This window comes from Megascapheus bottae, chromosome 3 (genome assembly GCF_031878675.1).
Source record: "Megascapheus bottae isolate mThoBot1 chromosome 3, mThoBot2.hap1, whole genome shotgun sequence".
NCBI lineage: Eukaryota > Metazoa > Chordata > Mammalia > Rodentia > Geomyidae > Megascapheus > Megascapheus bottae.
In genome coordinates this window covers 89,710,842-89,731,853 of record NC_143511.1, presented here as the reverse complement: position 1 = coordinate 89,731,853, position 21,012 = coordinate 89,710,842, and the positions used below count along the sequence as shown (strand labels likewise).

Genomic DNA, 21,012 nt, shown 5'->3' with positions numbered 1-21,012 from the left:
CCCCTCCTCTGAGTCCAGACAGAAGAGCTTGCCATTGGGTTCTTATTACACTAAGTAAGAGGGGGTCTTGAGGGGCACCCCAAGGCTCAGCACGGGCCCCATGGCCAGCTCTCCACCCCCCCTGGCCCTTCTCTGCTGCTGTGGAAACGTCCCTGCTCTTAGCTACTCCCACTCTGAGGAGCTGAGCCCCGGCCCCGGAGGGAGCCTGGGCCTCTGAGGACGGTGTGTCTTCTCCCTGCACTGGGGCCACCACGAGGGCCCTGTCATCAGACCAGCTGGGCCTGGCCTAGACTGCGAGGGTGATCCTCGAGTGGGCCAGGCCGGAGGCTCTGGGGCAGGTCTCAGCCCGGCCTGCTCATCTCCTGAGGAGGCCTCTGGGCTGGAGGCCCCTGGGGACCACCAGAAAGAAAGAGGAGACCCTCACTGCCCTTTGATCTGAGCGGACAATTTCTAGAACAACCCCAGAAATCCAAGCAGGGCCCTGACTGTAGCACACACCCTATGGGGTTATCAGGCTGGCAGCGGGGAGAGCCACTTTGGACCCTCAATAGGGAGTAGAATTGTGTCCCCAAGGGCTCTGGCTGGCCAGTGGCTACCTGCCGAAAGCATGGCAGGGCCGTGTGTGGCTCCTGTCTCCACAGAGGTGAGTGGTGGGCAGGTTCGCTGCACAAGCCTGGGGCCGGGCAAGGCACCGTGGCAGCGGCCTGTCCACCCATCCTGCCACAGGGAAGGGGCTTTTTCTGATGGGGTCAATGCCAGCTCGGCCCCAGGAGTCGGGCCCTCCTGTCCTCTGTGCCTCAGTTTCTTTGCAGGCGGAGAGGCTGCGTTAAGGTGCTGCAGAGTGCTGAGGCTGCAGAAGGACAGAGCGCCGCTCAGCTGCCCCCTCCTCCTGCTGTAGGTCAGCAGGGACCGCATCCTGAAGACCTACCCAGCGGCCAGCTCCTAGCCAACCTCCAGCTGAAGTCCCAGAGCTTCCTCCAGTCCCTCAAGGTATGGCCCACATGTGACACCAGGCCGAGGACCGCTGTGACCCTCTGAGGTCTCTTCTATGTGGGGCTTCATCTCCTGAGGCTGAGTGGAGGACCCCAAGTAGAAAGCTACAGGATTTAGAAGCAGGGTCCCTCTAGCCCCACATGTGGGTAGACTTGGAGGTGGGCCCCCAGCCTTCCAGGTCCCGGTGGGGACGCCCCAGTCTGAGTCTGCTGTGGAAGGGCCCTGCCCTGAGTTCAGAAGGCTCCCTCTGCCAACCCTGAGCGATAGATTCTTCGCAGCACGACCAGTGGAAGCAGGAGAAAGCTCTGAGCCTTCTGCGGCAGCGGGCTGAGCATGAGGTCTGGGAAACGCAGATGGCACTGGATGGGCTGCTCTTCAAACACCAGCTGGAGGTCAGGAGGCTGGCCCTGAGGCTCCAACCCCCTTCCCTTCCCCTTCCAGTCCCTCTTTCTCCTTCCTCTGCCCAGTCCGAGGTCCACACCAGCCCGTGGCCCTTTGAAAGGGGACACTTCTAAAGGCCATGGGAGCCCGTGAACCGTGGCCCTTGCCCGTGTCCAAAAGAGGTAAGCTCATGCATGCCCGGCTGCACTGCATGTCAGGCTTACCCAGGACTCCACCCTAAAGCGGAGCCTCTGAGGAGCCGGTGCCAGGGGCCAGCATCTGTAACCCTGGCTACTCAGGAGGCTGAGGTCTGAGGATGGCTGCTCAAAGCCAGCCTGGGCAGGAACACCTGTGATAATCTTATCTCCTAGTAGCCAGTGCAGAGCCCAAGAGGAAGAGTGCTAGCCTTGTCTAGAAAGCTAAGGGAGAACCTAGGTTCTGAGTCCAAGCCCTGGTACTGGCAGGTGAAAGGCAGGAAAGAAAGGAGGGAGAGAGGGAGGGAAGGAAGGAAGGAAGGAAATAAGAGAAAAAAGAATGGAAAGAAAGAAGGAAAGAGAAAGGCAGCAAAGCCTCTAAGCAGAGATAGGACATCTTGGTTCCTTGTGTCCAGGAAGGACAAAACACTGGGTCATCTCAGCCTCCCGTGAGTCCCTATTCCAGGCTGGTTCAGCACCTGAGTTCTGTTCTCAGAGCCCAGAGCTCAGAGCGGTGTGCAGCACACAGCCCCGGCAGTCTCTGGTGAGGAGGAAGAGGCCATGCTGCTCCAGCTTGAGCCCATCAGGGAGGCAGCTTGGGTAGCCCCGGGTGGCCTAGCACCTGCACCAGGAGCGGATGGTGGTTCTGGCCAAGGGCCATTGACCCAACACAGCTGGCTGGCTGTGACAAACCTGGGCAGTGACAAACCTTGCTTTGTGATTTCCGTGGTTCAGGGATCTTGGTACATATTTACAGAAAATTTTAGGTGTTTCCAGCATAGAAAGACACCGCAGGGAAGGTGTGTGTGTGCGTGTGTGTGCGTGTGTGTGTGTGTGTGTGTGTCTGTGTGTGTACATGTACTTGTAGAAGAATTTAGTGTGTGAATGGGGCTGGAGTTTGGCCTAGTGGTAGAGTGCTTGCCTAGCATGCACAAAGACCTGGATTTGATTCCTCAGTACCACATACACAGAAAAAGTCAGAAGTGGTGCTGAGGCTCAAGTGGTAGAGCTCTAGCCTTGAGAAAGTCCAAGGACAGTGCTCAGGCCCTGAGCTCAAGCCCAGGACTGGCAAAAAAAAAAAAAAAGAATTCAGCGTGACGTCCCTGAGGCTGTCCACGCGCTGGGTCACAGGCTCCTGCTGGAACCTGCCTCCTTGTCTTCACAGGAGCTGATGGAGAGACATTCAGCCCAGGCCAGCCCAGAAAAGGCTCTGAACCTGGAACAGCTACAGCTGCAGGGGGGCTCAGAGCCAACACTTTCTCCTAGCCCTGTGACAGCCAGTTCCAGGTGAGATGAGGGAGAGACCAGCTGCCCCTCCCTCCCAGGGTAGGGGAGAGGGAAGTGGTCAGCCCTGGGGTGGTATCCGATGCTGGCGGCGAAGGCACTGGTGCCTGGGGGTCTTCTCCCCAGCAGATCACTGCCTCCCCTGGGCAGAGACACAGCTGCCACCTCCCAGAGCCCTGAGGCGCCTAAGAGCAAGGCCGGCGAGCCGGCGCCAGCAGGTGAGTGTATTTCTGCACATATTCTTCTTTTCCTGGCACTGGGGTTTGAACTTCAGCTTTGTACTTTCAACTAAACAGGTACTCTATCACTTCCACAGTCCTTTTGCTCTTATTATTTTAGAAACAGTTTCTCTTCCTCTTTATAGTTTTTTTTGCCATAACAGGGATGATAGTCATATACCACTGTGCCCATCTCTTTTAGTTTTCCTAGTGAGATATCGAGTCTTACGACTTTTCTGGGACTGACCTGTAACTAAAATCCTTCTGATCTCAACCTCCTGAATGGCTGAAATTACAGGTGTTTTTAGGTCGCTTCTTTACATATATGAATTGATCAGATCTCTACTGGATACTCAAAGCAGACACGGCGCAGCTCCGTGGGGTCTGAGGGGCTCTCCCATTCGGATTCTCTGTTCTGTCAGTGTTAGCTGGTATCTTCTCCCCAGATTAGCTCCATCTCCTCCAGGCAGGGGTCGGTGGGGAGGGGCTCCACCTACCTTACCCCCATGTACTACAGCCTAGAAACTCCAAGATGTTACAGGTCTTGCTTCTGTTGTTTCTGCGTATCAGTGATCGCTCTGCTAGGCTGTTAGCTGCTCGGTGTCTACGAGAATGTTCTTTCTACCTGTACGTGAACCTATGTACACAGATACATAAACGAGTGACATTCTGAGTTGTTTCAGAAGGAAGTCCAATCTGGAATCCCATCCTGTTATCCTCTCCTGGAGGAGAACAATTCCCCTGGATGGGTTCCTGTGGTTCCGGCATCTGTCGGGCAGTTACAAGAGAGCGGGGGTCAGAAGCAAGAACGGGGCATTTGGGCTCGGCTGTCGTCTGTTCCCTGCTTGGTGCTGGCCCTGGAGGTCGGCCCCCTCTCAGTCTCCCATAGTGTGGGAGCAGTGCAGGTGGGCTGCCATCTGAGCTTCTCTCTCCTCTGCTCCAGAGTCCGGTGGCGTCACCGTGGCCATGCTGGAACAGAGCCTGCATGCGGAGGAGCTGCAGGCCCGGCATCAGGCCGTGCTGCTGCGCCTGCGTGAGTTGGCGCTAGAGGAGAAGGCTTGTACAGAGCTGGCCTGGCTGGAACACCAGAGAGGGTGAGCGCACGCACGGGTGGGCCTGCCACACACACGCACACACACACACACACACACACACACACACGCACACACACACAAGTATAATATGCTGAGCCAAACAGTAACAACTGGAGAGACATTTAGGTAGGGCCTGGAGTTGGCCTAGCGGTAGAGTGCTCGCCTAGCATGTGCAAAGCCCTGGGCTCCATTCCTCGGGACCACATACATAGAAAAGGCTGGAAGTGGTGCTGTGGCTCAAGTGGAAGAGTGCTTGCCTTGAGGAAAAGAAGCTCAGGGACAGTGCCCAGGACTGGTGGAGAGGGAGAGGGAGAGAGAGAGAGATGAGGAGGAGGGAGAGAGATTTACCTAATAGGAAAGTACTCCAAAACAAACAAAAAACAAATCCCACCACAGTGTCACCTCTTGGATACATCGGCTTGTCTTCCAGGGTCCCCTTCCAGGGTCCCATCAGGATGTGAAATGCACACTTGAGCCCTGGGTCTTCGCCCCACCTCACTCTCGGTGCTCGTAGGACTTCTCTTTGCAGTGTGAGGGAAGCCTCTCCCCACCTCACAGGTCCCTTAGCTTGTCCCCAGCAGCAGGGTCTCATGGCTGTGTTTTTGTCTGCCAGTATTAAAATCCAAGAGTCCATTTCCTTCTGGTGGGTTCTTGGAACTTCCAGACCTGTGGAAGCATAGGGGAAGCCTCCATGTTGGGCAGATTGGCCTCTATGGAGTTATTCTAGTTCCAGTTCACACCCCAGGCTGTGGACCTGCTCTCTCTAAGGGTCCTGGTTCAAGGGAGGAGGGACAAATGGCCTCCAGTCTAGGCCGGATCCGGGACAGGAGATGCTGCACCGCCTGGCTTTTCTCCCTTGGACCCCAAAGTAGTCAAAGTGGAGGGCAATTTGGCCCTCCAGCTTCCCCATATTATCTCTGTTCTCTGGCATGGCCTGGCGGTGGGAGCTGGGGCCCCAGGCGACGGCTGTTGGGACTTGTCTGTGGCTCTCTGTAGCCACCTCCAGATGGGCTCCCTAAATGGACAGGAAGACCTCTACCTCCTCCAGGTGTCTGGAGGCCCAGGGAAAGAAAACAGCTGAACTGTCAAAAAGGAAGCAGCAAGTCATCCGCAGGCTGGAGCAAGAGCGGGTAGGCCTGGACTGGATGGAGAGGGGCGACGGGGCAAACCACTGGAGAACGGTACCCATCCTTCTCCACCCCACGACCCCTGCGGCACCTGAGAGCCATGGCCCGGGAGGACGGCTAGACTCTGGAGTATGGCCTGCAGCCCCGACTCCAGGCCAGGCTCAGCCCTGGCCAAGACTCCCAGCCTCAGTTTCCCATCTGAACCTTAGTGTCCTTCCTGGGGCTTGGAAGGGCCTAATAAAGAGATGGGTGGTCATGACGGAGCCAGGCTCCAAACCTGGAGAAAGGGAAGACTGTGCCGGCCCCCTGGGGCGCATGGCACATGAGCCCCTCAGCCACCTTCTTGCCTCTTGCACCCTTGGCTAACCCAGAAGCCAGTGGCCAAGTGACTGAGCCAGGAGAGCCAAACAGAGGGCATGTGGAGGAGAGGAGAGCCAGGCAGCAGGAGAGCGGGCGTGCCCCGCGCCCTTCGCTGCCCCGTGGCCCTTCTCTCTTTCCCACTGGGTTCCTGCAGGGTGGGGATGATGCTAACTGCTGTTTCTCCTCTGGCTGGCTCAGAGGGAAGTCCAACACCTGAAGAACTGTCACCTGACCCTGCACCAAGACAGGAAGCAATTCCTGCAGTATCAGAAAGCCATCCTGGAAGCACAGAGGTCCGCTGTCCATCTGGAGCAGAAGCTCCAGGCTCCACCCCAGGTGGGCAGTGCAAGTGGAGGGCAGGAGGGTCACCTGCTGGGTGTCTCCCACCTGGGTGTCCTGGATACCTGCGAGTCCCAGACTCGCAGCCTTTGGGGAAGGTGCTGCAGGCCAGGGCTGGAAGATAAGGAGCTAGCTGGGGTTCTGGGCATCTCCCTGGAGCAGAGGAGGCCCAGTGGCCTGCGACTGGTTGGTAGGGGACAGAACAGGGCAGACTCTGCGTCCTCGGAGCCAGCCTCCCTACAGCTGCCTCCCGTGGAGTTATGTAGGCAAGTTGTGTTCCCTCTACCAGAGGAGAGTCAGGGTGAGGATGGAAGGAGCTGGACCTGCCTGGGTATGGTGGGTATGGTGGTCCTGGTGACTTGAGAGGCAGAGAGTCTGGAGGACCCTGGAGCTAGCCAGCCCAGCCCGCCCCCCAAGAAAAAAACAAGCTCATACGACTTCATCTCCATCACTAGCTGGGCTCAATGGGATGTGTCTGTCACCCCAGCAATGTCTCATTTTGTGGGAGCACAAATAGGAAGATTACAGTACAGGCAAGTTCCTGGCACCAGTGTGAGATCTTGTCTAAAAGGGTTGACAGACAGGGTGGCTCAAATGGTGAGGCAGAGTTCAAACCCAGTACTTCCAGAAAGAAGAGGAAGGAAAGAAAGAAGGGAAAAAGGGAGGGAGGAGAAAGAACTCTATTCTCGAAGGCCCCTACCCCTGCTGGGCTCTGGGGGCTCCTTCTTGTAATCCTAGCTCCTCAGGAGGGGAGATCTGTGGATTGTGGTTTTCCACCAACCCAGGCGGTAACGTACAGTTAGCTGTACAAAAAAGGCAAAGTAGACGCATGGCTCGAGAGATAGAGCGCTAGCCTTGAGTGAAAAAGCTAAGGGACAATGTCCAGGCCCTGAGTTGGAGCCCCAGCATGAGCACATGTGTGTGTGCGTGTGAGCACGCACGTGCACGCACGCACACATGCACGCACGCACACACACTCATCCTCATCTGCTGCAGCAGCATCATAGATGGAGTTGGGGAGTTAACACAGTGGAAGAGTATTTGCCAGGCAAGGCCTTGAATTCAGTACTCAGAAAAGGAAAGGAAGGAAGGGAGAGAGGGAGGGAGGGAGGGAGCGGGGGAGGCTAGCCTGCAGGAGTGAGACCCTGGACTGCACTTGCCGGTGGACGTGTGGCCCCACCAGGACTGGTGACCATTTCCAGCAGGTGTCTGCGGGAACACGTCCACGTGCAGGTGCAGCCCCAGGCCGAGGCTGCCCTAGGGGCCCCTGCCACGGGGCACTGCCACGGGGCGCTGCCACAGGCCCCTGCCTTGTGCTTTTCTAAAGAAGCAAAGGGACGCGCGTGGCCGTAGCAGGCTCGCTTTGTGTTTTCTCCTAGAGTCCCAGCCCCAGAGTCAAGACCAACCTGAAAGGGAGCTCTGTGGCAAGCCAGCAACCACAGAGGGTGCTGTCGCCCCCAACACTGCCCAACCACCAGGCTTGGACGAGCCCTGAAAGCTCCAAAGTCACAAGGTGAGTGCGTCCCGGGGGCCCAGGTGCTGGTACTTCCATCACAAGTGTTCTGTGTGTTGCTTGCCCTGTGGCCCCATCTCGCCCGCCCCACCCGGGAGGACCTTGCAGGCAGGGGTGCCAGCCCCTGCCAGTCAGCCACACTCACTGGCTCCGGGCTAGCTGGCCTCTGAAAGACTCCCAGGGCTATTGTAGGGGATATGGAAGGACAGAACAGGCAGACAGCCCAGCCCAGGGCAGCACATGGCATTCGTGTGGCTGCCCCAGCCTCCGGACACCTCCACAGGCTGCTCTGAGGCCAATAGTACCTGGGCCCTTTATGAGGCCTCGCCACATGGCCCCTGGTCTTGGTCAATAGCAAAAGAGAAGTGGGGTTTCGGCTGGAGGTAAAGCAGTGGGGCTGGGGCGCTGGGCGGCCCCTCTGTGCGCTTGGGGCTGGCGCTGTGAGTAGCCGGCTTTCCTCTTGGGGGCTTCCTGGCCTCCCCACCCCGGAAATGCTGAGCAATGTTGGGGTGAGGCAGACAGGGAGCTGTCTCTTCCATAGGGAGGGGCTCCCGAGGACCCAGAGCCTGTCCTGGCCAGGTCACCCCCCCCCCTTCAGGAAGCCATGGCTTGCCCAGCCTCAAGCCACCGCTGCCCTGGCTTCTCCTGGGAGGCTTCTCAGCATGACCTGCAGGGGCTTTCCAGGCAGACTCCATGCTCTTGGCTACAAAATGTTTGCAGGGCGAGCTGGAGGCCAGCCCAGGGGGAGCTGGGTGGCTGTAGGGCCAAGAGGAGGGGCTGGCCAATCTCAGGATGCTCTGGCCAGTCCTGAGCTTTGCTTGTCATTCCAGCAAGGCAAGGGTACGGTCCAGAAGTTAGAAAATAGAGGAGGACAGGACAGGAGCAGCTTGGGCTGTCCTGAGGCCCTACCCAAAACAAGTGACCTTTGACACTTTGCTGGGGGTCACACACAGAGAAACAGGCAGACTTGGTTCATCTCTCCCGGTTTGGGCATAAGGGCTTAGAAACATCTTCAGTCTGGCCACCCTCCCATAAGCCCAGCTCCTCCGACTCCTGCTCCCGGCCCCGGGAGATGCCCCAGGGCACAGCACTCAGCTTCTAGGAACCCTGCCCCCTCGTCACCACCCGGAGACTGTGATGGGGTGGCTTCTCACTGCACTGGCATTGGGTCCCAGGAAGGAAGACCAAAGGTGCCCAGAGCCTGGCAGCAGGCATGGGTGTGGCCTGGACCCCCAAGCTCAGGTTGGGGAGCCCTGCACACTTGGGTGCTACTCCACAGAATGTGAGTCTCAGACAGGGACCTGACGCAGCCTCTGCGGACAGGCAGATGCCTCCTGCAGGGAGCCCGGCCACAAACCCCACAGCAGCCATCCTGTTTGGGGACCCACGCTCTGTCTGGAAAGCATTTAGGCAGGAAGGGCCCAGAACCCTGTCTCTTGCTTGACGACTGGCCTCGGTATGGGGCGTGTGTGTGTGTGGGGGGGGGATCAGGATCTGTGGAGTGTGTTGCCAAGACTGGGCACGCTGGGTGGGAGGGGCTGAGTGGGCAGTCACATCTCCCGCTGTCCTGCCTTATAGCCACTACTCTGAGGAAGAGGTGACCCTTTCACAGACGACATGGGAGGCGGATGGCCAGCTGCAGCCCCTGAGGCCAATAGGAGAGGGCGCATCTGAGGGCAGCGGCCAGCTGGTGGAAAGTGGCGGCCAGTTCCCCCAAGGTTGGTGGCAGGGGAGTGGCAGGGACCAGCCAAGGACACGGGCCATCCCTCCTTCAGTGGGGTGGCATTCACCACATGATCAGACCACCTTGTCAGGAGTGTGATATGGACCCCCAGGCCTCCCTGTATTCACCTGGGCAAACAGGAAGCTTTCCAGAGGGGCCTCTGAGGCAGAGCGTGCAGTGCCAGCAGGGAGCTGCCCAGACAGGCCCTGCCACGTGGCGAGGGCTCCTGGCAGGTACGGCTGCTTGCTATGGCCCTGGCTGGCAGTCACACACAGGCCTGAGGCTGTTGCCAGGCAGGTCCAGGCACACAGACCAGCCAGAGGGACGGCACCTGGCCACATCCAGCCTTCGCCAAGGTGGAAGGAGGGTTAGGTCCAGCCTGCCTGTCCTTGGATGGAAGCCAGGGGCACCCTGGCTCTAGACGGGAGCACAGCAAGGTGGGTGGAGTGTAGAGAAACAGACGTGGGCCCGGCTGCCAGGTGGCCCACGGGCTGGCTGGTTTGCTGTCTGTCCCACAAGGAACTGGTGGTCACGGCAGCCTGAAGCCCCGTTCTGTGCTTCTCCCTGACCTCGATCTCCCCTCTGACCTTCTGGGATCAGGAGATGCGTGCCTTTTCTGTGGCGTGACAGAGGCCCACAAACTGGGTGGTTTGAACAAAGGATGCCTGCTGCCCCACGAGGGGCCCCGGCCCCGCGCGGAATCTCTAGAAGGCCTTCCTCCCGCTGCAGCTTCTGAGGGGCCCAGACAGCTCTGGCTTCCCTGGCTGCGCGTCTCCCCTCTGTCTACCTCCTTGTCCCTCCCATGGCTTCTAAGCCGAAGGCTGGCTCTCTACTACTTGCACCACACTTTCTGGCTTTTCAACTTTTTTTTTTTTTTTTTGCTGGTTCATGAGAGATAAGAGTCTTTCAGATTTGTTTGTTCAGACTGGCATCAAACTGAGATCCTTAGATCTCCGCCTCTTTGAGTGGCCAGGGTTGACATCTGTGAGCCACTGTGTCCAGCTCTTCTTGTTTATCACCTAGTGTCAGTCCTGGGGCTTGAGCTCAGGGCCTGCACACTGTCCCTGAGCTTTGCTGCTCAAGGCTAGTGCTCCACTGCGTGCAGGCGTATCACCGCTTCTGGATGTTTGGTGGTTCATTCGACCCTTAGGGACTGTCCTTCCCCGGGTGGCTCTGAATCTCGACCCTCAGATCTCAGCCTCCTGAGCAGCGAGGGTGACAGGCGTGAGCCCCGCGCCCGGCTTCTCCCCACGCTCTTGACTGACCTTGCTGTCCCTCGCCTCCCCTCCCCCTCCAGGGTGCTTGTCTTATGGCAGTGAGCCATGGCGAGCAGATAGATGTGGCATGAGGGTGCTGAACTGGAGTAAGTGGAGGGGGCTTCAGGGCCCGGCTCACGGGACCCCTCTGGCCCCAGCGTGAACACTGGGCCGTATCTCGGAACCCCAAGACAGCCTGGTACAGTTTGGGAGTGAGGGATGTTCCAGGAGGGGACAAGTGACAGACCAGGCAGCACGAGTGGGGAATTAGGAGTGGCCGTGGGGCCTCAGAAGTGGGAGCCTGGGGTGTGTGAAGGCCCAGGACCCGTGGAGGAGCGGTGAGGGGCCGGCTGCACGGCCCCCCCGGCTGAGGTGACTCCGGGTCTGGAGACCCATCAGGCCGGCTGCGCCCGTGACTCTCTGGATCGTGTCTTCCAGCATGTGAGGAGCAGCCCCGGGTCACTCTGCACACAAGCTCTCCCGACGTTGCACAGCTGCCAGGCCCGGACTTTCCCGTATGCAAGCCCCCCGGGAGCGCCTGCCCCCGTCTTGACTGACGTGCCCGCCTCCCATGGTGCCAGCTTGCAGCCTGGTCTCTGTAGGGGGCCCCGGGGCACCCTGCAGCCTGGCTCCTGCGGTGCTGGAGGGTGGGGCTCCCCGGCACCCCTGTTCTGGCATTGCTTCTCAGCACCCTGCCCGACCTTGTTCCTGTCTTGTCACTGCAGGCCATCCAGGCAGAGGGGAGTCCCCCAGCCCAGCTCAGGCCACCGGAGGCCACGGATCCGCCCCCAGGTAAGTCCCCTGGAAGCAGCTCGCGGGCACCCCCAGGGAGGACCCTGCCAGGGCCGTCCCCACCGTCCAGAAGACCCTGTCCAAGGCCGGGACCCACCAGCCAGACAAGAACAGGGAGGCCCCGGAGGACGGCGGAAGAAACTAGACCCTGGTGGCCCCCTGCCCTGATGGCAGATCCCTTCACAGCCAGACGAATGGCTGGCTCCACCTCCTGTGAGAGGTGACACGGCCCCGTCCAGAGAAATTAAAATGTGTCACGTTTGGATTGCTTTACTTGCAACTTGGTTTATATGGAACACACTTTTTTTTTGTGGGTCATGGGGCTTGAACTTGGCCTGGGCCCTGTCCCTGAGCCAAGCCCCACTTCCCGTTTTCTGGAGGTTAATTGGAGATAAGAGTCTCATGGTCTTTAGTGCCTGGGCTGGCTCTGAACCTTGATCCCCAGACCTCAGCCTCCTGAGTAGCTGGGATGACAGACGTGAGCCACCACGTCCGGCTTGGAACATACTTTTTTTTTTTAAATACTAGTACTGGAGCCTTCTGCCTGCTAGGTAGACACTGTACTGGATAGACAATCTACCAGGTGAACCATGCAGGCTTTTTCGTTTTTGCTTTTGCCTTAATCTGTTTTTTGCCTGGGGCAGCTTGGACTGCAATCCTATTGTTTCTCTTATAGCTGGGGTCAGTGATGGGCTTGTATGTGCTAGTGAGGTGGGGGGGTCTCACAAACCCCCATCCTCCCACACAGCCCCCACTGGGATACAGCCACGGCCCCTGTGCCCAGCCCTTGTCTAGAATGCATTCTCTAAATGTTGGGAAATCTGCTTCACGGAGAGCCTTCCTTAGTAGCAGGAAGGTTTCACAGGAACCGGTTACTTCCCTCCCGGCCAGCCAAGGCCCAGACCTCAGTGGGAGGAGAAGAGCTGCTCACAGCTGTGGCGGGCAGTGAGGGGCTGCACAGTCCCGTCTTGGAGACCACCCTGGGGACCCCATCCCAGGTCCCAGCCGGGTCCCAGAAGCTCCCCAGACTCCCCAGTCTCCACCCAGCCTCTGGCTCCAGCGGGAAGGACACTTTTCACTGGCTGGTTTCCAGATCGGGGCTGGCAGCTGCCACCTGAGAACCGGTCCTAGTCAGACCAGTTTGGGAAAGTGAGCATTTGCTCCTGCACCAAGGTCGCCTAGGGGCCCTGCCCTGGGGAGACCGCCCTTCCTGCGTCCTCCATGTTTGTCCGCCCTGCAGTCCCCTTGCTGTCCACGCCCATGTGTAATAGCCATGTGCGGGGGCGGGGGGGCAGTGGGGTCTGCACCCCACTCAGAGGGCACTTATGACATTTACCCTGTAGCTGAGGAGACTGAGGCCTGAGAAGCTGGAGCAATGGTCCTTGGTCCTAGAGCTGGTTAGTGCTGGGTCTGGGACCCTCCAGGGGTCGGTTGACCCCGCACTCGCTCTTCTCTGGCCAGAAGACGGTGCTCACAGGCTCTCCACAGTCCTTCCCGAGAGCCCCCAATGCCTCCACCATGACCAGCGTGTGGATGAGAGCTTTAGCATGGAGCTTGGGGTCCTCAGCTGGTGGCCTTGGGGCTGAGGTGTAGGGTTGGTGGTGTGATGAGGGGGCTCTGTGCCCTGGTCTACCTTTGAGCCAAGCCCCACTTCTCGTTTTCTAGGAGTTATGTGGCCCAGCTCCTATAGGCTTTTTACTGGGACTTCTCACTTTCCAACACAATTATCTTAGGAGCAAATACAACACTTTTTTTTTTGGTTGGTCATGGGGCTTGAACTCTGTTCTGGGGACAGTCCCTGAGCTCTTCAGTTCAAGGCTACCACCCTACGCTGGAGCTTTAGCCCCACTTCCCATTTTCTAGAGGTTAATTGGAGATAAGAGTTTCTCAGTCTTCAGTGCCCAGGTTGGCTTTGAACCATGATCCTCAGATCTCAGCCTCCTGAGTAGCTAGGATTACAGGCGTGAGACACAGCGGCCGCCATAATCACATGTTTTATGTCTCCAAACTAATCCCATGTGCCTCCCAAGTCTTCTTCCAGGTAGCTTTGGAATTCCTGACGGCTGTTCCTTCGGCCCCTGCCTTTGTCTGCCGGTCAATGTTGACAGTCCCTTTACCCTGCAGGAGATGCTGCCACCAAGCCCAGCTCCTCAGCAGATGGCGATACTGATCCTGGAAGTTTCCATGGACAGAGCAGAGAGGGACCTCGTAGTCCCCCGGAAGCCCCTGTGAGTCTGGGTGTGGTGGAAGGGGAGCTCATGTGGTTCTGAGCGGCGCTGGTTCTAGGGGTTCAGCTGGGTCCAGCATCTGGACAGAGATGGGTCTCTTCCGTGGCTGGAGGAGGGTCTGGAGAGGGAGTGTGCACAGCTGCATTTAGGGACTGGGTGTGCGTGCGCATGTGTTTGTGCTGGCGCTAGAGCTTGAACCCAAGGCCTGGACACAAGTTCTTGGCATTTTGCTCAAGGCTGTCGTTGTACCACTTGAGCCACAGCTCCACTTCAGGGATTTTTTGCTGGTGAATTGGAATTGAGTCTCCCAGACTTTCCAGGCTGGCTGTGACCCCGCCCCTGCCCGGGAAGGGCCAGGACAGGAGCCCAGCAGGAGGTGACCTCGGTTCCTCCGGGATGGTGCTGGGAAGCACAGGATGCCCTGCCCAGCAGCAACCACCCCCACAGGTCATTTCTCCACCACCGGAAGCCGCAGATGTTGCCAGGAGTCCTCAGGGAGACACCCAGGAAGTCCAGAGCAGGCAGCTGGGGGAGCGGAGGTGCGGGACTTGGAAGGGCCGGGCGGGAGCATGACACCCTTGACCCCTTCCCTGCCCCCCCACCCCGTGTACCCTGCCTCCCCCACCTCCTGTGCCAGTTTGGAAACAATGGTATTGTCCAGTGAGTGGACCCAAGGTGTGCACAGACTGCCATGGGGCACTGCCTCCCGCCGTGACTGCCCTCTCTGTACCTGGAACCCACAGCGCGGGAGCCTGTGTGCTGCTGGTCCAGATGGTTCAGGCGGTCCACAGGGCTGTGTGCCAGCCCTGGTGTGTGGCTCACACTCGCACGGCATCCTCCTCTGCTTGCAGGGTGCAGGCCTGTCAGCACGAGGACCCCAGCAGCCCTTGCTTCTGGCTGGAAGCTGCCCAGCCCGCTGCCTGCCCAGGTGATGCACTCATGGCTCAAGGGACTTCCAGGGATAACTCAGTGACTGTCAAGTCCCCACTTGAGGGTCATTCAAGGCCAGGTGCTAAGTCAAAGGCGGGACACAGGCCGACCTTCCCTGCTGCCCCTCTGGAGGAGAGGTTCTGCTCACACCACTGTCTCCGGGCGCCCAGTGGGAAGTGAAGGCCACACCCCCATTCTGGGAGACTTAACAACTAGCTGGAGTCAAGGGCCAAATATGCCAGCACCCTGCCCTTGCCCTGCTTCACAGGCACTGGCGGTGGGGGGCCGCTCTTGCTGCCACAGAGGGCCAGGCTGCCTCCAGGGTGGGGTCTGCAGTGCTGGGTGTAATAACAGTGGGTTGTGTACCAAATTGCCTTGTGTCCGCAGCTCCTGCAGCTACAGAAGAGGAGACAATGCCCGTCACCCAGGGCCCGGGCAGCCCCCAACCCCAGCCTGCTGCCCCCTTGGGTCTGTCTTCCCCCACTTCCTCTGTGAGTTCTGCAAGTAGTCTGACCTGCTCCTCTCTCCAGGAGTTTCAGAAGGTCACAGCCACCCGGGTCCAGCTGTCTGACAGCTCCCCCTCCCCCTCCAGCCTGGAGGCTGAGGTCCCCGCAGGCGCAGACCCCAGCGGGTCTGGAGGGTTCTTTGCTCTGGACTCCCAGCAGGAGTGGGGCTGGCCTGTGTCCTGTGGCCTCCACCGGGAGCACCCACTTCCAGGGGCTACTGGTGGGGACAAGGGACTAGTGGCTGAGAAGAGGGCAGAGGGCAGGGGATCCGGGTCCCCGTGCGTCTCCACGGAGGAAGCCGCAGTGGCAGAAGGTCCAGGGCCCCAGGATCGCTTCCTCCGTGCAGGCTGGCCTCTGCTTTCCCCAGAGGCCCCCCCTCCAAGGTCAGGATCAGAGCTGTCGGAAGCCTCCAGCAGGATCTGGGATGAGGACAGTGGGGAGACGCCAGAGGAACTGGGCCGTGGGTTTGAGCCCGTGTCAGGGAGCCCCTGGCCCACAGATGCCTCCTCCACTGAAAACAGTGCAGAGCCCGGTGTGGCTTGCTCCTCCTCAGACCCTGGGGCAGCAGAGGAAGCTTCCGGAAGCAGCAAGAGCCTGACTAGGGGATCACATACGGAGGAAACCAAGCAGGCGATCCCCGAGGCCCCAACCCCTTGCGCCAGTGACTTAGAGCTATCACCGCGTTGTCCCTTGGGGTTCCCAGATGCTGACTTGAGTCTGCCCACTGAGCGGAGAGTCCTGCAGGTCTTGCCTGAGCCCGGGGTCCCCACATCTCTACAGGCTCCTCCTGAGGCCTCCCCAATACCTGAGAGTCAGGCACCCGGGTTGGGGGGCAGTGGTGCCCCTCTCGTCCTGGAGAAAGCTGGTCCCCGGGATGCCAGTGGCTTCTTGACTGAGATCCTGTCTCCCGTGGATGAAGAGCTGTCCTATGGCAGCGGGGACCTCCCGTCCTCTGCCTGTGGAGATGCCTACCTCCCTCCGCCACCCCCCAGCCCTGGAGCAGAGAGTGAGGAGGGGGGGACCATCGCCAGCCCAGACTTCCCCTCCCCACCGGAGGAGGCCCCCCTGGGGGAGGACACCAACAGTGCCACCCCGGACCTGTCCTCCTTGTCCCAGGAGGCCCTGGAGGAGGCCCTGACCATGGTGCCCCAGGAATCTGGGCTCTGCCTGGAGCCATCTGGGCAAGACAGTAGCCTTAGTGGTAAACTGAGTACATCTAGTTCCACAGCAGGGAATCAAGCTGCCTGCAGCAGGTGGTCTGAACCCCGGGACTGGCCAGCAAGCCCTCTGAGGGAGGATATAGGCAGTACCTCTGGGAGTGTCCCAAGGCCACCAGCAAAGTCCCCTACTGCATTCCAGATGGCTTGTACGCGGGGAGAGGGTCTGACAAGGCCACTGGTGGCTAGCCCTCAGCGGGAGCCCCGGCTCACAGACACACAGTCTAGCACCCAATGGGAGCCCCAGCTTTCTGCTTGGGACTCGGGACTCTATGCTGGTTCGGCCTTGGACAGGGCCTTGGGTAACCTGGGCAGGTCCAAGAAAGGGGTACAATACTTCCAGGGTGCTGAGGGCCAGCAAGGGTCAGGGAACACCTTAGACACAGGAGCATCCGTATCCCCACTCTGCTGGCCTGCAGCCCCTCCCCTAGACCCCACACTGTTGGAGGCCTCTGGCCAGGCTGGGTCCAGCTGGCACGCTGGTGAGGATGGTGAGAGAAGCCTGAGCCACCAGGCACAGGACCAGCCTGCGCTCCAGGGTTCCCTGGGCAGAGACAGAGACACTGGCCCTGCCTCAGGCCCCTGTGCTGAGGTGCAGGGCTCAGAAGGGGCCAGGGCAGTGGACTTGGTGTCCAGCCAGCTCAGCAGGAGGATCCTGTGTGTCTCCCTGGCTGCGCTTTCTGGGGTAACCCCTCAGGACAGAGTCTAGGGGCATCTTCTGTGCCAACAGGGACTCACCCCTGAGATGCCATTGTGTGTGAGGCCCTTGGACTTACCAGGGTGGACCGGTCATACTGAATGGTCACCTGCAGCTAGCTGTACAGGATGATCATCTGACTCCTTCAAACCCCTGAAGAGGCTTTGTGGTGCCCCGATCCTCAGAGGGCTGGCTTGTCTCTAAGCATCTCCACATGATAGCACCGGAAGCCAGTTTACAGTCCTCTGAATGGGCTGTGCTTTGGATGACCAGTTTTCTGGCTGACTTGTCTTTAGGAATCTCAGGAAAACTGGTGAGGAAATGGAGATACGGCTCAGGTGGCGGCATATTAGCCTAAGCACAAAGCTCAGGGACAGCATCCAGGCCGAGTTCAAGCCCCAGGACAGGCACAAACACAGAAAGCATCCCAGTGTGACAGACCTCGTTCCAGAAGCCAGCCCACACACCTCTGAAGGGGCCATACTTTGTACGACCTGTTTCTGTGGTTTACTTGTTTCTGTCCTGAGTTGTATGGGGGGGGGGGTGGCAGTGGGAGGAGTTTTAAAGCAAATCCTGCAGTCAATTCCAGATTTTGGTCTGCTTTCTGATTCCAAGGCAGCCAGAAATTCCTGCAATGAGGCCTACATACATGATTGGACCTCTTAGAGGCTTTGTATCATGGCCCAAAGTGGTATATATGCCTGCATGTGTATGTGCCATGAGGTCTAACAAGAAGAATTGAAATGCCATTCCCCCTCTCTCTCTCTCTCTCTCTCCTTGGTTGTGGGGCTTGAACTCTGGGCCTGGGTGCTGTCCCTGAGCTCTACAGCTCAACCCTGCCCGTGATACTCAGACCTCAGCCTCCTGAGTAGCTAGGAGCTCCCTCGCCTGACTGGAATGCCATTCTCTTGACTCCTAGAAAGCTGGGCATAGTATGGCTGGGAGTTTGGCCTAGTGGTAGAGTTCTTGCCTAGCACGCACAAAGTCCAGGGTTCAATTTTTCAGAAACACATACATAGAAAAAAGCTGAAAACGGGAAGTGGGGCTTGGCTCAAGGGTAGAGTGGTAGCCTTGAGTGGAAGAGCTCAGGGACAATACCCAGGCCAAGTTCAAGCCCCAAGACCCACAAAAAAAAAAAAAGGAAAGAAAAAGAAGGCAAAGTGATGCTGAGGTTCAAGTGGGAGAGCTCTAGCCTTGAGAAAGCCCAAGGACAGTGCCTTGGTCCCTGAGGTCAAACCCGAGGATTGACAAAAACAACAAAAACCTGGGAGTGGCCTGAGAAAGATCTATTGCTGTTGGCATTACAAAGACCCGAGATTCTGCCCTTCATGTGAATTAATCAAAATCTAGCAATGCTAAACTCTCAGAATGAGAATCTTCTAAGTCCTTGAAGGACCTCAGATCCCCAGCCTAGATGTAGGCAAATTCTATAACCAACCTTTTGGGAAGTTGGGAGAGACTTCCATCTGTGTTAGCTGTACCTGCCTTTTAAGATAAGTTGTCACTTGACTATATCGCCTGATTGTTGCTGTAACTTCAAGGTAACTGTGCCTTACTCTTCCTGCATGTTCACCCTTGTATCGACACAATAAATACTTGGCTTTATGGACCCAGGACACCTGAAGCTGGAGGAAGACTTCAGGCCCCTGGTGCCCCCAAACTGTCTCCAGAGTCCAGTCTCCTCCTCTGCGCTTTTCGTGGCTGGGGCGGTTTGGGACAATACACACCTGTACATGAACGCATTGTATGGGCTTATATCATCCGCCGTTCATCTGTAGCTGGCTTTTGTGGATCATCAGCCATTTACCACACATCCAATTTGCTTTTCTTTTTTTCCTTTGTGGCTTGAACTCTGGGCCTGAGCTGCCCCTGAGCTCTTCAGTTGAGGACTAGCATTCTACCACTTAAAGCCACAGCTTTCCTTGTGGTTAATTGGAAATCAAAGTCTCATAGACTTTTTTTGCCCAGGCTGACTTTGAACCATGATTCTCAAATTGCAGCCTCCTGAGAAGGATTACAGTCTCAAGTCACAATCACCAGCTTAGTCTTAACTTCTTAAGACGTAACCACAACCCACATACCACAAAACTTACCTTTCAGGGGGGAGTAGGAGGTTGGAAGGAATGGTGGAAAATGACAAAAGAGGCGAGTGATTAAAATGCACTGTATTCATAAACTGCTTTGTTGAATGGCAAGTACTGTTAGAGATTATAAAAATACAATGTTAAGGGCCGGGAGTTTGGCCTAGTGGTTAAAGTGCTTGCCTAGCATGCATTAAGACCCCGGTTCGATTCCTCGGTACCACATACATAGAAAAAAGCCAGAAGTGGTGCTGAGGCTCAAGTGGTAGAGCTCTAGCCTTGAGAAAGTCCAAGGACAGTGCTCAGGCCCTGAGCTCAAGCCCAGGACTGGCAAAAAAAAAAAATACAATGTTAAACACTTACCATTTTATGGGGCCAGGAGTTTGGCCTAGTGGTAGAGTGCTTGTGTAGCATGCACAGAGACCCGGGTTCAAATCCTCAGTACCACATACATAGAAAAAGCCAGAAATGGTGCTGTGACTCATGTGGTAGAGCTCTAGCCTTGAGAAAGCCCAAGGACAGTGCTCAGGCCCTGAAGTCAAGCCCCAGGACTGGCAAAAGAAAAAGGAAAAAGAAAGAAAAGCTAACCATTTTAAAATGTTCAGACTAAGGAGCTTTAGCATAGAAACCAAGTTGTCCCCGCAGTTTGCTTCTTGAGCTAGCGGGTCCTGCCTTGGGTGGGTAGGGCAGATGGGTGCTGCATGCTCGCCTCGGGGACTGCGCCCCATCCCCCAGCAGCCGGTCAAGTGTACCTCTGACTTAGCACTCAGCTTCTGTGACCCGAGGCTTTTGTACACTGAGGTTTCAGTGGGTGAGAGAGACACTTGTAAGGTTTTAGGAGAGAAAATGCTCACAGGAAGAAATGAGGCAAGTAGAGGAAAGTTGATTGGGGTGTGCTCCCAGGTAAACCCCCTGGGTGAACCCCGAGAGGTCGTGCAGAGTCTGATTGTAGGAGGGGCTTTTGTGGCTGGGGTAAAAGGGGAACTGTGAATCAATAGACTTTTTTTTTTTTTTTTTTTTTTTTTTGCCAGTCCTGGGCTTGAGCTCAGGGTCTGAGCACTGTCCTTGGACTTTCTCAAGGCTAGAGCTCTACCACTTGAGCCTCAGCACCACTTCCAGCTTTTTTCTACGTATGTGGTACTGAGGAATCGAACCCCGGGTCTTCGTGCATGCTAGGCAAGCACTCTACCACTAGGCCAAACTCCCAGCCCTCAACAGACATTCTTACCAGGGAAAGTTCTCTGTCAGTACTAGCGGCTCGGGGAGTAAGATTTTTTTTTTTTTTGTTGGTCCTGTGGCTTGAAGTAGACCTAAGTGCTGTCAGTTCAAGCCCTTCATTTCAAGGCTACTGCCCTACCCTTGGGCCTCACACTGTCCTTGAGCTCTTCTGCTCAAGGCTACCACCCTACCCTGGATCCAAGCCCCACTTCCCATTTTCTAGAGGTTAATTAGAGAAGAGTCTCAGGCCCTTTTGTGCCCGGGCTGGCTTTGAACCTTGATCCCCAGATCTCAGCCTCCTGAGTAGCGAGGATGACAGGCGTGAGCCACCACGCCCAGGAGAAGTGGAACTTCAGTACTAGGGAGTGGTCTTGGCTGCCTCCCTTCTCCCCAGCAACCTAACAACACCTCCAAAGCAGAGCCCCGAGGTGCCAGGACACGCGACACAAAGCTCCTTGTCCCAATTGCTGTGGTAGGCAATGCCAAACCCCCACAACGCCTCTTAACTCCTGGGCAGGAGTCCCTCCCTGGCTAGCCCCTCAAAGGCCAGCAGGCTCACCCCTGGTCAGCTCTGTGCGAGTGCCCCGCAGGCTGGCGGCCTGGGCAGTACTAGCTCCCCAGATACACACTTCTGTGGAAGAGGTGCCAGCTAGGACCACTATTCTGCCTTTGCCCACCCTGTCCCCAGACCCCCCGGGAACACATAAGACGTCCGGTTCTGCACCAATGAGGGAAAACCAGCTCCTTTCCTGCGTGCATTATTTCAGAACACATTTGAGCTACACCTTTCCTATTAAATCCCTTCTAGTTTCAGAACAAATTAGTCTGTAATTTCTTTTTACTTTCTTCTACTTACTGCCA

At 57.4% G+C, this 21,012-nt stretch overlaps 1 protein-coding gene across 1 annotated transcript in view; it reads left to right on the top strand.

Annotated features, from left to right (window-relative positions):
• Positions 1-17,238, top strand: part of Ccdc187 (coiled-coil domain containing 187) — a 40,172-nt gene extending 22,934 nt beyond the window's left edge. Inside the window, exons 10-24 of the mRNA XM_090330922.1 lie at positions 899-990; positions 1,272-1,385; positions 2,734-2,855; positions 2,979-3,070; positions 4,014-4,164; positions 5,213-5,294; positions 5,850-5,987; positions 7,370-7,503; positions 9,082-9,221; positions 10,921-10,997; positions 11,208-11,274; positions 13,399-13,502; positions 13,950-14,041; positions 14,354-14,430; positions 14,820-17,238. Coding sequence (XP_090187048.1) covers positions 899-990; positions 1,272-1,385; positions 2,734-2,855; positions 2,979-3,070; positions 4,014-4,164; positions 5,213-5,294; positions 5,850-5,987; positions 7,370-7,503; positions 9,082-9,221; positions 10,921-10,997; positions 11,208-11,274; positions 13,399-13,502; positions 13,950-14,041; positions 14,354-14,430; positions 14,820-16,864 — 3,527 coding nt within the window. The 3' untranslated portion in view covers positions 16,865-17,238. The remainder of the gene's footprint in view (positions 1-898; positions 991-1,271; positions 1,386-2,733; positions 2,856-2,978; positions 3,071-4,013; positions 4,165-5,212; positions 5,295-5,849; positions 5,988-7,369; positions 7,504-9,081; positions 9,222-10,920; positions 10,998-11,207; positions 11,275-13,398; positions 13,503-13,949; positions 14,042-14,353; positions 14,431-14,819) is intronic.
• The last annotated feature ends 3,774 nt before the right edge of the window (positions 17,239-21,012 follow it).